Raw genomic sequence first — 14,133 nt, 5'->3', positions numbered from 1 at the left:
TGTATAGAAGTGAACTCGAGAACCAGCTGTTACCATTCAAAATGAAATGAGGCAATGTCCAAAAGGATATTTTTCTAGAGATTTTAGGAAGTCCTTAATTTAACTTAAAAAAAGAGAGAGAGAGAGATACATAATAACTCTGAAAGTGTTAGGTGCTTAGTCGAGTCTGACTCTTTGTGACCCCATGGACTGTAGCCCACCAGGCTCCTCTGTCCATGGGGATTCTCCACAAGAATATTGGAGTGGGTAGCCATTCCCTTATCCAATTTTAATATATAAAACATAAAAATCTTATTTGTTACTAAATAATTCAAATGTTACACACCTTCACAAGCCTAAATGGCATATTAATTTTTTTAATGAAGAAACCTACCTAACAAAGGAAGAGAAATTCTCATCTTAAAACAGAAAGTACTGGAGCAAAAGTTTAGGTGTTCAAATTTCTCACATTTTAATGTGTCACTGCCTATTAGGGAACCTCCTGCTGATCTTAATCTTGGACATGCTAAGGTATACAGAAGTATGCTTTATATTCAGTAATAATCAGTCATAAAAAGTCTAGAAACTCAGATCTGTGGTGAGTTTTATCTATTCAACTCTGCCATTAATTGGCTGATTTAGTAGTTTAGGACATATCCAATGGGAACACTGAGAATTTTTCTAAAAAGATAAATGCTGCATGCATCAAATATACTGAATGTCATGGTAAATAAAACCATATTTTTATTTTTGGAAAATAAAAAATAAAGACATCTGAATATAAAGATGGTAAATTTCCTCCCATCTGCATTTATTGGGGCTATATTAAAGTATTTTAAACGTAAAATCACTGAAATAATATGTTTAAGGAAATGTCTATACATTTCTCCACTATTGTTTATAAAAATTTATAAGCCTGTTCTACATGCATCTATAGATTTGTAACAGCCATATTAAATGATATAAGGAAGACAAATGTTCAGTACTCTATAAGTTCTCCTACAAAAAACAAACAAAGAAAACTTTGTTAGTTTCACAAATTCAGAGGAATAAAGTATAATATACCCCAGACATACCTGTGTATAATGAGTACATACAGGACCAGAGCATCTGAATGGACAATACGGGTTACATTCATGTTCATACGGGTAGCTAAAGTCTCTTACTTCATCATACCATGCTTGCACATGAAATGTTGGGGGCCTGTATCTTTTTGAAAGAAAATAACCACAAAGATCAAGTAAGGCTGGAGAAAACTAAACATTGCTGAAAGCACTGATAAAATGTGGTAGAGAGGCAGTTCTGTGGAATTTACTCATATTAAACACTTTTGCCTATTACGTCACTAATATATCAATTACTTGAAACAAAAACATGTCTAGGGTACTGCTGATCATTCTGCTATAATATTTATTTTTTTCTTATTTGTCTTGGTGTGACTGCTTGTTTTCCTTTTAGGCACTAAGCCTTTGAAAACTTACAATGATGAATTAGTAAGTATTTCATTTCAAACTCTTCTGTTTTCAGAAACAAAAAGTTATATTTTAAGCTACCTTCCCCAGTGGGCTCCCAAATTCTGTCCAATTGACGGAAGCAAGTTCGCAGGTCCATGTTCCCACAAACAAGTTTCAGCCCAGGATTCTGCAGACCGTTCCAGTTCTACATCCCATGTCTACGATTCAAAACAAAAACAAAATACAGACATGAAAGGATAATGTATATAGAGAGTTTGGACATTTCTTTAGAATATACAGTTAGTTACGTTTTCTTCTTTCTGACTTCTTTGCAAAGTCAGCATCTTAATCTGGGTTCTCATCATCTCTCACCTAGATTTTTGCACTAGCCTCCTAATGAATCTCCTTTCATCCATCCCACATCTCTCCAATCTGCTCTATTAGTGTTAAGAATTGCCTGCTGCTGCTACTGCTGCTAAGTCGCTTCAGTCGTGTCCGACTCTGTGCGACCCCATAGACTACAGCCCGCCAGGCTCCCCCATCACTGGGATTCTCCAGGCAAGAACACTGGAGTGGGTTGCCATTTCCTTCTCCAATGCATGAAAGTGAAAAGTGAAAGTGAAGTCGCTCAGTCGTATCTGACTCCCAGCGACCCCATGGACTGCAGCCTACCAGGCTCCTCCGTCCGTGGGATTTTCCAGGCAAGAGTACTGGAGTGGGGTGCCAGTGCCTTCTCCATAAGAATTGCCTAAGTGGACACAAATACACTTAAGTGATTCCTCTGTCTAATCACATTGAACAAATCCCTGTACACATAAAGTCCAAATCCTCGCTCGCAATATTCCCTGTCATAAAACCGTTATTCCTTGCTTTTGCTAGCACTGTTTCCTCTGCAGAACACATCCTTGTCCCAATTATTTGTCAGACAGATCCTTCCTCGTATCATGATCCAACTTTATATAATACATTCTTGACACATTTTCATTTCTCTGAAACGTAAGCCATTTCCTCCTTTGGACTCTGAAGCTTTGTTACACTCTTTGCCATGTGGCGCTTGTGGTAAACAACCCGCCCGCCGACGCAGGAGACTTAAGAGACATGGGTTCAATCCCAGGGTCGGGAAGAGCCCCCGGAGAAGGGAATGGCAACCCACTCCAGTATTCCTGCCTGGAGAGTCTCACGGACAGTAGGGCCTGGTGGGCTATAGTCCATGGGGTCACAAAGAGCTGGACACAACTGAAGAGACTCAGCACGGCACTGAGATGCTAGTGTTCATCCGTATGTCTCTGTCACGGGCCTGTGAGTGGCTTGGGGACAGTTGTTTAACTCATGTTTGTAACCGCAGCTTGTTATCTATGTCTGTCATATGGACAAGGTGGTCAGTAAATGTCTGCTGAATAAATGAATGGTTAATGAATCTGAATTCCATAAAATAGAAATGTATTTTTGTACGCAAAAAATCCAACAAGAGTGACTAACTCACACTTTAAAAATACTTGATAAAGGAACATTTACAATTACAAAATCATTACCAAAATAATTTCGTATGTCCAGAGTTTAGTATTCAGTTTGTTAATTTGAAAATCAGGCAGCATAGTGAATGGGGTGGTAAAAACAAAGAATTTTCCAATACTGGGTTCAATACTGGCACAATTACAGGATTCTGGGCATGTTAGGAGGATAGAAAAATAGGCCTGGAACTAGAAAATGAGGACACAACCTAAGGTGAAAGCAGTGAAACTGGAGAAAAGCAGACAGACTGAAATAATCTTTGGGAATTTAAATTCCTAGAAGTTGATGGATGACTAAAGGCAGGCAGTGATGGAAAGAAAACAAAAAAGGTGAAGACTGATGAGATTACCAAACTGTGAGAAAGAAAAACAGAAAGAGAAATAGATTGTTGTAATAGAAGTGTATGTCTCTGCACTTCAATGCATATTTCAAGGCTGATGGGTGACGTGTCTGTGATACACACAGTATATACGTCAAGTGGAGAGTGGAGATAGATGATTGGGGTTCTGGGGAAAGAAATATACTCCAAAGACATGAATTTTCAAGTTATTCACTCAGAGATGAATTACTTCAGGAAGATGATACAGAATGAGAAAATATGTAAAGCAAACTCTGGGGTTATTATAATTGAAGAGGAGAAAAAAAATGTTTAAGTAAAATGAACAAGGAAAAGCAGAATCAGAAAGGCTAAGGGAAAACTGAAAGAGGATTAAATTTTAAAAGGCACAGGACAAGAGATTCCAGGAGTAGAGAGTGGGCAATTAAGCTCAAATGTTACAGAGAAGTCAAAGAAGATGAGGTCCGCTCAGTATTAATTCATTACTAAGAGCAATTTAAGGGATTTCCCTGCCGGTTCAGTGTTTAAGAATCCACCTTGCAATGCAGAGGAGATGGGTCTGATCCTTGGCCAGAGAGCTGAGAATTCACATCAAAGTGTTAGTCAGTCAGTCAGTCACTCAGTCGTGTCCCACTCTTTGCAATCCCATGGACTGTAGCCTGCCAGGTTCCTCTGTGCTTGGAATTCTCCTGGCAAGAATACTGGAGTAGGTTGCTATTCCCTTTTCCAGGCAATCTTCCCCGCCCAGTGATTGAACCTGGGTCTCCTGCATTGCAGGCAGATTCTTTACCACCTGAGCCACCAGGGAAGTCCTTTTAAAGGATGGAAGAAACCTAACCATGATTAGAGGTTCAAAAGGACAAGATACTAGAAAACAAAACAAAAGGAAAAAAAAGTATGTGTGAAGAAGGGAAGTTTCTTCATTCTATGTATAGTCTCCATATAATCTTGCAACAAACATTCTTGCTAATTCAACTGTGGATCTGAAATACATAAAATCATGCTTTCAAAGCCAGAAAAAAACAGTATACAAAATTAGGATAATACTACATCTTTATTATCTACCAAAAATACACAAAAAAAGAATATTTACATGCCACTAAAAAATTAACAGCATAAAAGTATCTGGATTTCATAAAAACTTGAATTTCACTTTGAATTAATATCTAATGTTCAAGACGACTGGTTTTGTGGTATAGACATCAGAAACGTATGCTATCAGTAAGTATTGGGTAAACACTTTGCCAAATGTGAACATACTATTAATTAAATTCATTACTTATATTAGACCTAATTTTATAATTATATTTTATGTAAGATGCAAAGGCATAATTCAAATTACTGTCATTATTTACCCAAACAAATTAGGTAAGAAACAAAGAATTTGGCTGAAGTCCCAAAAAATGAGCAAGATGCTGATTTCCTTTTGTATCCAGATGGTCAGAGACAGTCATTGCTCAAAAGCAAGCTTATTTCTAGGTAGAGTTCCCTGGTAAGTAGGTTGTCCTTAAGAGACAAACAAATTTTTGCCTTCAATCTTGAAAATCAGGTTCTTGCATAATATTTTAGTCATACTCATGGCTCAGTGATAAAGAATCCACCTGCCAATGCAGAGACTCGGGTTCAACCCCTGGGTCAGGAAGACCCCCTGGAAGAGGAAATGGCAACCCACTCAGGTATTCTTGCCTGGAAAATCCCTTGGACAGAGAAGCCTGGCGGGCTACAGTCCACGTGGTCGCAAAAGAATCAGACACGACTTAGCGCCTAAACACCACCACAGTGAAAATATATTTATCCATAGGTTTCTAATCTAGCAACAAAGCAACCTCACAAAGAGCAGCCAGGCACCAGAAGAAAAACACAAACATTCCCAGATGGGGAAGGAAAAAAAAAAAGGCCTTGAAACCATTGGAATGGTTTTAAAACACTCTTCCCACGAAGGGTGGAGTTGAATTCCCTCCCCTTTCCTTCAAGTTGAGTTAGATAGTGGCTCCCTTCTAACAAACAGAATAGCCTTGTGAGATTTCCCCAGCTAGGTTAGGAAATAAAGCCTCTATCTGATTCTTTCTCTTTTGAGGCACATATCTTAAAAGACCTGAATCAACAAATTAGGATTTCAGCTACCCAGAAGAGGTAGCTAAAAAAATAAGATGGAGAGACCACACAGAAACAGACAGAGAGATGCAAGAAGAGTCCCTTCTGTTTGTGTTTTCCTGGCCCAGACATCAGACTTGTAAGTTTGCCTGTCCAGGTCACTACAAACAAGTCAGAGACCCCAAAGAAGAACCACCCAGCTAAGGGAGCTCTTAAGGCCCTTATTCAAGGTCAATTTACTCTTGTGTTACACACAATTCTACAACCTTAGATGTCAGTTTTTCCTACAAAATTGATGGATTCTTTCTAGAGAAGATACACCCATATTTCCAAGTTCACAAATATGTTGTATATCCAAAGTTTGTTTATATATCTGTTGTGTAGAAACTGGGATAAAATCTACAACATATCATTCAAATGATTCAGGCTATGTTTTCTTATTTGTAAAATATGTCAGTTGAGATAGAAGACAATTCAGGCTCCTTTAAGGACTAAAATTCAATTGTTGACTATATATTATGGACAAGTTGTTTTTACAGCATGACTTCTCTTCTACTTAATCCATTAAAAATGGGGGTAGGGGACACCTCTGGTGGTGCAGTAGTCAGATACCACCTTCCAATGCAGGGGGTGTGGGTTTGATCCCTGGTTGGGAAACTAAGACCCCACATGCTGCAGGATGTGGCCAAAAATAAAAATAAATAACACTCATTAAAAATAATAAAACAGGGAGTGGAGCATATCAAATTAACTATGATAATGCTAAAACAGGGACAAACATTCTTTTAATCCCAGAACTGAGGCAAAAAGCATGCAGCTAAAATTTGCTATCAATATTTAATAAATATTAGTGACAATTTTGAAAGTAATCAGTTGAAGAATCTAATCAAGCACGGCTATTTAGGATAAGTTCAATAATAGGAATCAAGAACATTCTTTAAAAAAAAAATCACTGAAAATATAGCTGTCCTGGAAGGAATACTATCATATAACATGACAACAGCACGCAATATATATTTTTATGCTACAACATAATATTTCAGGTTTGAAGACAGGCAATAATTCATACCCATCCCATTTAAATGCAGGTTACTCTCCATACATTTCTATTTAAATTCAGGATTGTAAATTAAATCAAGATGGCCTAACCAGCTTCATTTTTTCTCTCTGAACTATTCACCCAGGACTAATTTAAAGCCAAGCCACACTTAAAATTACCATTTCTTTATAGAACGGGTACTTGAGGTGTGCAGAAATAAAAACCACTCTATTTTCCAGCTACACGAATAAGCTGTTCCTTCTGAGAACATAGTAAAGTCTTCAATTTAAGTTTTATTACTAAAAGAAACATTTAGAATATTATTAACATACTTTGTCTCCTGGGTCATTTTTCAACCAGTTGAACATAGTGGCTCTATCATTTCCTGTGTGTGTGTATATGAGAAACCTTAAACCTTGACAAAGGACTTTTAAAAGTAAACCTTGACATTTATAGTAGTTTTAGCACTAAAAGGGCTTCCTTGGTGGCTCAGACAGTAAAGAATCTGCCTGCAATGCGGGAGACCTGAGTTCAATCCCTGGGTTGCAAAGATCCCCGGCAGAAGGAAATGACTACCCACTCCATGATTCTTGCCTGGAGAATTCCATGGACAGAGAAGCCTGGCAGGCTCCAGTCCATGGGGCTGCAAAGAGTAGAATAAGTTGGATACAACCGAGCAACTTTCACTTCACTTCACTTTAGTACTAAAACAATGTGTTGTAAAATCTGAAAATTATGTAGCTATCTAGACATATACAGAAAATTCCATTGACTGCTCTTCTTTGTGAAATGTGGTGAGCATACACAATTCATACTCCTACCAGAATACCTGTTATGCTGTTATAATAACAGTCAATGACAGCTGCAAATCATTGAGGAGTGGAGTTTTTAATAGAGTTAATACTGCTGGCTTACCAGAGGTTGTATCCCTATACATGAGGCAAAGGCAGTCATTAGTAACATAACTCTTTCTCTCTGATACTGAGAATAGTTCCTCTCTTAAAAAAGATTCAGTTCAGTTCCTCAGCTGCGTTGGACTCTTTGCAACCCCATGGACTGCAGCACGCCAGGCTTCCCTGTCCGTCACCAACTCCCAGAGCTTGCTCAAACTCATGTTCATCGAGTTGGTAATGCCATCCAACCACCTCATCCTCTGTCGTCCCCTTCTCCTCCTGCCTTCAATCTTTCCCAGCATCAGGGTGTTTTCCAATGAGTCAATTCTTTGCATCAAGTGGCCAAAGTACTGAAGTTTCAGCTTCAGCATCAGTCCTTCCAATGAATACTCAGGTCTGATTTCCTTTAGGATTGACTGGTTTGATCTCCTTGCAGTCCAAGGGACTCTCAAGAGTCTTCTCCAACACCACAGTTCAAAAGCATTAAATCTCCATCGCTCAGCTTTCTTTATATAGTCCAACTCTCACATCCATATATGACTACTGGAAAAACCACAGCATTGACTAGATGGACCTTTGTCAGCAAAGTAATGTCTCTGCTTTTTAATATATGCTGTCTAGGTTGGTCACAGTTTTTCTTCCAATAAAGATTTTCAAATATATTTTCTATACTATTGTACATTTATAGTCGCTAAGTTGTGTCCAACTTCTACAACCCCATGGGCTGTAGACCACCAGGCTCCTCTGTCCATGGGATTCTCCAGGCAAGAATACTGAAGTGAGTAGCCATTTCCTTTTTTAGCGGATCTTCCCAACCCAGGTATCAAACCAGCATCTCCATGATTGACATGCAGATTCTTTACCACTGAGCCACCTGGGAAGTCCATTTACATAACCTTAAAATTCTTGTCCTGGAAATCACTGTCATTTTGCAGTGTCAAAATTATTGTTGCAGTACATTAAACCAGAGTTGAACTCAATGTTAATTAGTCACTAGGAATCTGCCTGAAGAGCGTTTTCTTATAATTGAGGCTTCAAAATTATTAGTACAAAAACTAAAGAGAATAGTAGACTATTTTTCAAATAAAAGTCAAACATTAATTTGAACTTTTTAATTAAGTATTAGTACTAAAGATTGTATTAAAGCATATGGAGTAAAGTTTTGTGATATTATCTGCTTGATTTCTGTACTTAGACTCTTCACACATAAACCCTCAAAGATGAATGGTAGGCCAAGGAAATCAGAATTGAAAGAGACACATGTACCCCACTGCTCATCGCAGCACTGTTTACAATAGCCAGGACATGGAAGCAAGCTAGATGTCCATCAGCAGACAAATGGATAAGAAAGCTGTGGTGCACATACATAGTGGAATATCACTCAGCTATTAAAAAGAACACATTTGAATCAGTCCTAATGAGGTGGATGAAACTGGAGCCTATTATACAGAGCGAAGTAAGTCAGAAAGAAAAACATCAATACAGGATATTAACACATATATAGAATTTAGAAAGATGGTAATGATGACCCTATATGCGAGACAGCAAAAGAGATACAAAGAACAGACTTTTGGACTCTGTGGGAGAAGGTGAGGGTGGGATGATTTCAGAGAAGAGCATTGAAACATACATTACCATATGTGAAATAGATCACCAGTCCAAGTTTGATGCGTGAAACAGGGCACTCAAAGCAGGTGCACCAGGATGACCCTGAGGGATGAGGTGGGGAGGTGGGAGGAGGGGTTCAGGGTGGGAGACACAGCCCATGGGGTTCAGGATGGGAGACACACCTGTGGCTGATTCATGTCAATGTATGGCACAAACTACCACAATACTGTAATTAGCCTCCAATTAAAAATATATAAATAAATTTTTTAAAAAAAGGATGAGTGGTAGGAATGGAAATGACAAATGTCTCTTTATCCACAAAGATACTGATGAGCACTTCCTGATGAAGGTACCATGATAATTAGTCTACTGAAGGAAATATTCTAAATGACACTGAAGATGTAAATAGTTTATTTCATATATTGGGTTGGCCAAAAAGTTTGTTCAGGTTTTTCCATAAGATGCTGCAGAAAAAAGTCCAAACAAACTTTTTGGCAACTCAATAGTTTAGATTCACCAATTAAAAAAACATTATGAGTAAACAAATAAATTTTAATAGGAAATTGACCAGCATGATCTGACACATTTAAATGCACACAGAAATAATCTACTGACTGGAAACTCTCACATAATTTAGTAACTATTTAATGTCATTCTAAAGAGGGAGAAATATGACTGCAAGATTTTCTACCATTCTACAAAACCCCATCTAAGTGGCTTAAGCTATGATAAGTCTTTTCGAAGATATGCTGAGACGTGAAAAGACCTAAGTCTTTTCGAAGACATTCTTGCCTGGAAAATCCATGGACAGAGGAGCCTGGTGAGCTATAGTCCACTGGGCCCGAAGAGTCGGACACAACTGAGCACACACGCTTTGAAAAATAGCTTTAAATAGTTAACATAAACTTTTACTCAAAAATATTTTAAAATAGCAAGCAATGTTGTAATTTTCTATTCAAAAGAGTATCTAAATAATCTAGAAATAATGTTTAAGTTCATTATAACTTTTGGCAAAATTGAAACAGCTTTACTGGGTTTTCAAGATAAATGCAAAAAGAAATGGTCCTTGACTATCTTACTGGACTTTTAAAATATGCATTGTTGTCTGGCAAAGTAACAATATCAAAGCACAATAGTGTTTGAAAATGCAATTATGCTGGACATCTAGATCTTGGCTGAAACCTCTGGTCTTATATTCCTACTGAAAACTATAAATTACAATGAAACTATAAAATTTGAAAATGAATTCCATGAACATCTGTCTTTTTTAGATGTATATATCTGCATACAGACGGAGAAGGCGATGGCACCCCACTCCAGTACTCTTGCCTGGAAAATCCCATGGACGGGGAAGCCTGGTAGGCTGCAGTCCATGGGGTCGCGAAGAGTCGGACACGATTGAGCAGCTTCACTTTCACTTTTCATGCATTGGGGAAGGAAATGGCAGCCCACTCCAGTGTTCTGATGACAACAGAAGCTATTTCTTAACTAAGAAGCAAAAGTTGATTTGTGACTTTCAAGACTGCAAAGCCAAAGTGTTAGTTGCTCAGTGAGGTCTGACTCTTTGTGATCCCATAGACTATAGCTCACTAGGCTCCTCTCTCCCTGGGATTCTACAAGCAAGAATACTATAGTGGGGTGCCATGCCCTTCTCCAGGGGATCTGCCCAACCCAGGGATCAAACATGGGTCTCCTGCACTGTAGGCAGATTCTCTACCATGTGAGCCTCCAGGGAAGCCTAATGATGATTCTAGAGAACTGTTTCTGAATCATCCCTATTGGATAAAGTTTTAATACTGTGCCAAACAGAGAAATACAACTGAAAACCTTCAATAAAACTTCCCAGTAAAACTTCAGCGTAACTAAGACAAGAAGTTATTCTCAATAAATAGTTAACATGAGGTATCTCTTCAAGCTTAGTCCTGAAACCCAATGATAAATCTTCAAAGTAAGGCACAGACTTTCACATGTAATTTTTCTACACAGCTAAAAGGATGATCAGGATTTTCTAGGCAGCTCATGAATGTACAAGCAGTTGAAGAAAATCAAAAACACATAGAGCTATCTCTTTCTAAACGCCACCTTTAAAAGATAATTCTTATCCTGCCAGCCCTTCTGGAACAACAGGTTTATAAATATCCATCATATGTCAAAACATAAATCCTTCTCAAACCACTGTTGTGTTTTCTATTTACATCAGAAAGTGCGATCCCCAAATCTGATGGAATAAGTTGTCAATGTGATCTGCTCAATAGCAATTAACTGGAGCTCTAGGAAAGAACCTGTTTCTCAATGGAAGTAACACAGGTGACAGTTCACAATGCTTCAGCTTCAAATTTCAAAAATAATGCCTCGTTATAAAATCTTAGCCACCTTCTTTTCACCCTGATGGTGGTATTATCAGAACTACAATGAAGAGCCAGACATCAAGGAGATCAATCAATCAATCTATGCTAAAAGAGCCTATGAGGTTTTTGTGACCAAGTCATCTGGTACAAAAAGCACTGGAAAACAGTACATTCCTTACAACTCGGAAATTACCTCAGGTGTTTTAATTCCTGTGCTTCACCTGCTTTGAAAAGACTTTGTAGTCACAGGGAAAATGCACGAGGCTCAGATTTCAAAGGGAACACCTGTGTTTCTGGACAGAGAGGCTTTGCCAGGTACTGAGAAAATAGCAGCATCACCCCAGGGCAAGGCACATATGAGGGTCTCCTGGAAATGACAGAGATGTGAGGCAGATGTGGCAGTGTTTTACCTAAAATCTACTTCAAAACAAAGCCTTGGAAGTCTTAGCAAAGGAGCGACTTAATGATTGAGGAAACTGCCTCTTCAGTTTACTGAAATTAAAATAATTTTTGGAATGAAATTTCATGTGTGGGTGAACTCACAAGATCATTTTAGTTACACCCACTGTTTTGATATTATACAGACAGACTGAACGCATGATGTAAGGCAAACTGTCCTTGTGACGCCTCAGAGCCGTGAAATCAACAAAATCCTTACCTTTCTCCAGAATGTCTGCTCATTCGCATCTCATCTCCTTGCCTAGGCCCTCCCAAATCTGGCTATAACTTACTTACCTACCTCACTTGCCATCCACCCCTTCTCAACCTGAGCTGACTCTACTGGAACATTAAAATGCCTGAACATCATCAGGAGATCTTGTTAAAACTCAGATTCTGACTCAGTAGGTCAGGAGAGAAATCCAAGTTATGACATTTCTAACAGAAGCATACACTGAATAACCATACTTCAAGAAGCAAGGTTCCAGTACCTGTCTGTTCACATTTCTCGGCCACGGAAGCCATCAGAAATTTTCCCCTACGAGACTGTTCTTTCTTTCCTCCCCTCCTTGGTTACTTAAACATTATCCTTTCACCAAAGTCCTGTTAACAGTCTCTCTCCTCTCAGAAGTCATTTCAACCACACTATGTATTCTATTTATCTCACCCTTCTCTGAATCGTCTTATTAAACCCAGCAATCACTATGTGTTCTCCAACCTCTGCTTCTACTTTGGATTTTAACTCTCAAAGCAGAATTTTAAATCAAAAACTGTCTCATACCTTTTCTGTGTTTTCCATGTCGCCTAATATAAAACTTGACATACAATATATTACCAATATGTACTCATCGATTTTCTCTAGCCTCAGCTGGCCTGGCCTGGGCAATAACTTGGATCACAAATATGGAACCTAAATACCCTGCATCAAACATACTAGTGTGCTATAGAATCAGGTGAAAGGGTATTCATGGTGCTGCTGTTGTTTATTAGCTAAGTCTTGTCTTAGCTATTAGCTAATTTTGCAATCCCCTGTACTGTAGCCCTCTAGGCTCCTCTGTCATGGGATTTCCCAGGCAAGAATTGAACTGGACTGCCATTTCTTTCTCCAGGGGATCTTCCCATCCAGTGAGCAAACTTGTCTCTTCTGCATTGGCAGGTGGATTCTCTATCACTGAGCCACCAGGGAAGCCCAGCTCATGACATACCTAGGCTAGGCTAAAGATAAACTTTTGAATAGTTGAACATGGATTATTTTTGTAAAGGCCATATCTTTTTACTGACTTTGTGATAAATTCAAGACTACAATGCTTTCATTGTTTTTGTTGCCATTTAGGAGAGAAATTGTTAATCTTTAAGACTATATTTAAGAGACCTCAGTATTTAAGGAAATTCTTTAGTATTGACAAAGTACAATACCATCTATCAGTTCTCTAAGTCTTGACCTATTAATATTCCAAAATCACTGCAGATGATGACTGTAGCCATGAAATTAAAAGACGCTTGCTCCTTGGAAGAAAAGTTATGACCAACCTAGAAAGCATATTAAAACTAAGAGCATTTCCTTGTTGAAACAGAATTAATCAAATCCTTTTTCATTCCTTCCATTTTAGAATCACTGCTGAAAATCTTGTCATCCTTTTACTTTTTTTATTCCATTTTTCCCCTTCCAATTAATATAAATGGAGCTTAGAGTATGTGTCAGCCTCTCAGCTGAGGAAATGCAGAAACTACTAAAGCACAGTTCCTTCCCACAAAGGAAGGTAAGGCAAGAGAAAGAGACAAGGATATAAATAACAGAGGCAGAGACAGGTATGAAATGCTGTAGAAGCCAAGGAACTGGGGTTAGAGTGTACCTAAAATCACTGCAGATGGTGACTGCAGCCATGAAATTAAAAGACGCTTACTCCTTGGAAGGAAAGTTATGACCAACCTAGATAGCATATTCAAAAGCAGAGACATTACTTGGCCAACAAAGGTCCATCTAGTCAAGGCTATGGTTTTTCCTGTGGTCATGTATGGGCGTGAGAGTTGGACTGTGAAGAAGGCTGAGTGCCGAAGAATTGATGCTTTTGAACTGTGGTGTTGGAGAAGACTCTTGAGAGTCCCTTGGACTGCAAGGAGATCCAACCAGTCCATTCTGAAGGAGATCAGCCCTGAGATTTCTTTAGAGGGAATGATGCTGAAGCTGAAACTCCAGTACTTTGGCCACCTCATGCAAAGAGTTGACTCATTGGAAAAGACTCTGATGCTGGGAGGGATTGGGGGCAGGAGGAGAAGGGGATGACAGAGGATGAGATGGCTGGATGGCATCACTGACTCGATGGATGTGAGTCTGAGTGAACTCCGGTAGTTGGTGATGGGTAGGGAGGCCTGGCGTGCTGCGATTCATGGGGTCGCAAAGAGTCGGACACAACTGAACAACTGAACTGAA

At 38.8% G+C, this 14,133-nt stretch overlaps 1 protein-coding gene across 2 annotated transcripts in view; it reads right to left on the bottom strand.

The window, feature by feature from the left end:
• CRISPLD1 (cysteine-rich secretory protein LCCL domain containing 1) overlaps nt 1–14,133 on the bottom strand; it is a 49,885-nt gene that overhangs the window by 20,033 nt on the left and 15,719 nt on the right. Inside the window, exons 3-4 of one of the 2 annotated variants that reach the window (XM_010845874.1) lie at nt 1,533–1,651; nt 1,056–1,188 (exon numbers count right to left, since the gene is read on the bottom strand). In XM_010845874.1, coding sequence (XP_010844176.1) covers nt 1,056–1,188; nt 1,533–1,651 — 252 coding nt within the window. Of the gene's footprint in view, nt 1–1,055; nt 1,189–1,532; nt 1,652–14,133 lie in introns of those variants that run through there. The other variant, XM_010845875.1, reaches the window with a different exon arrangement.

The sequence above is a fragment of the Bison bison genome, unplaced genomic scaffold, assembly GCF_000754665.1.
Source record: "Bison bison bison isolate TAMUID 2011002044 unplaced genomic scaffold, Bison_UMD1.0 scf7180017864226, whole genome shotgun sequence".
NCBI classification, from domain to species: domain Eukaryota; kingdom Metazoa; phylum Chordata; class Mammalia; order Artiodactyla; family Bovidae; genus Bison; species Bison bison.
This window is presented reverse-complemented; position numbering and strand designations above follow the sequence as displayed.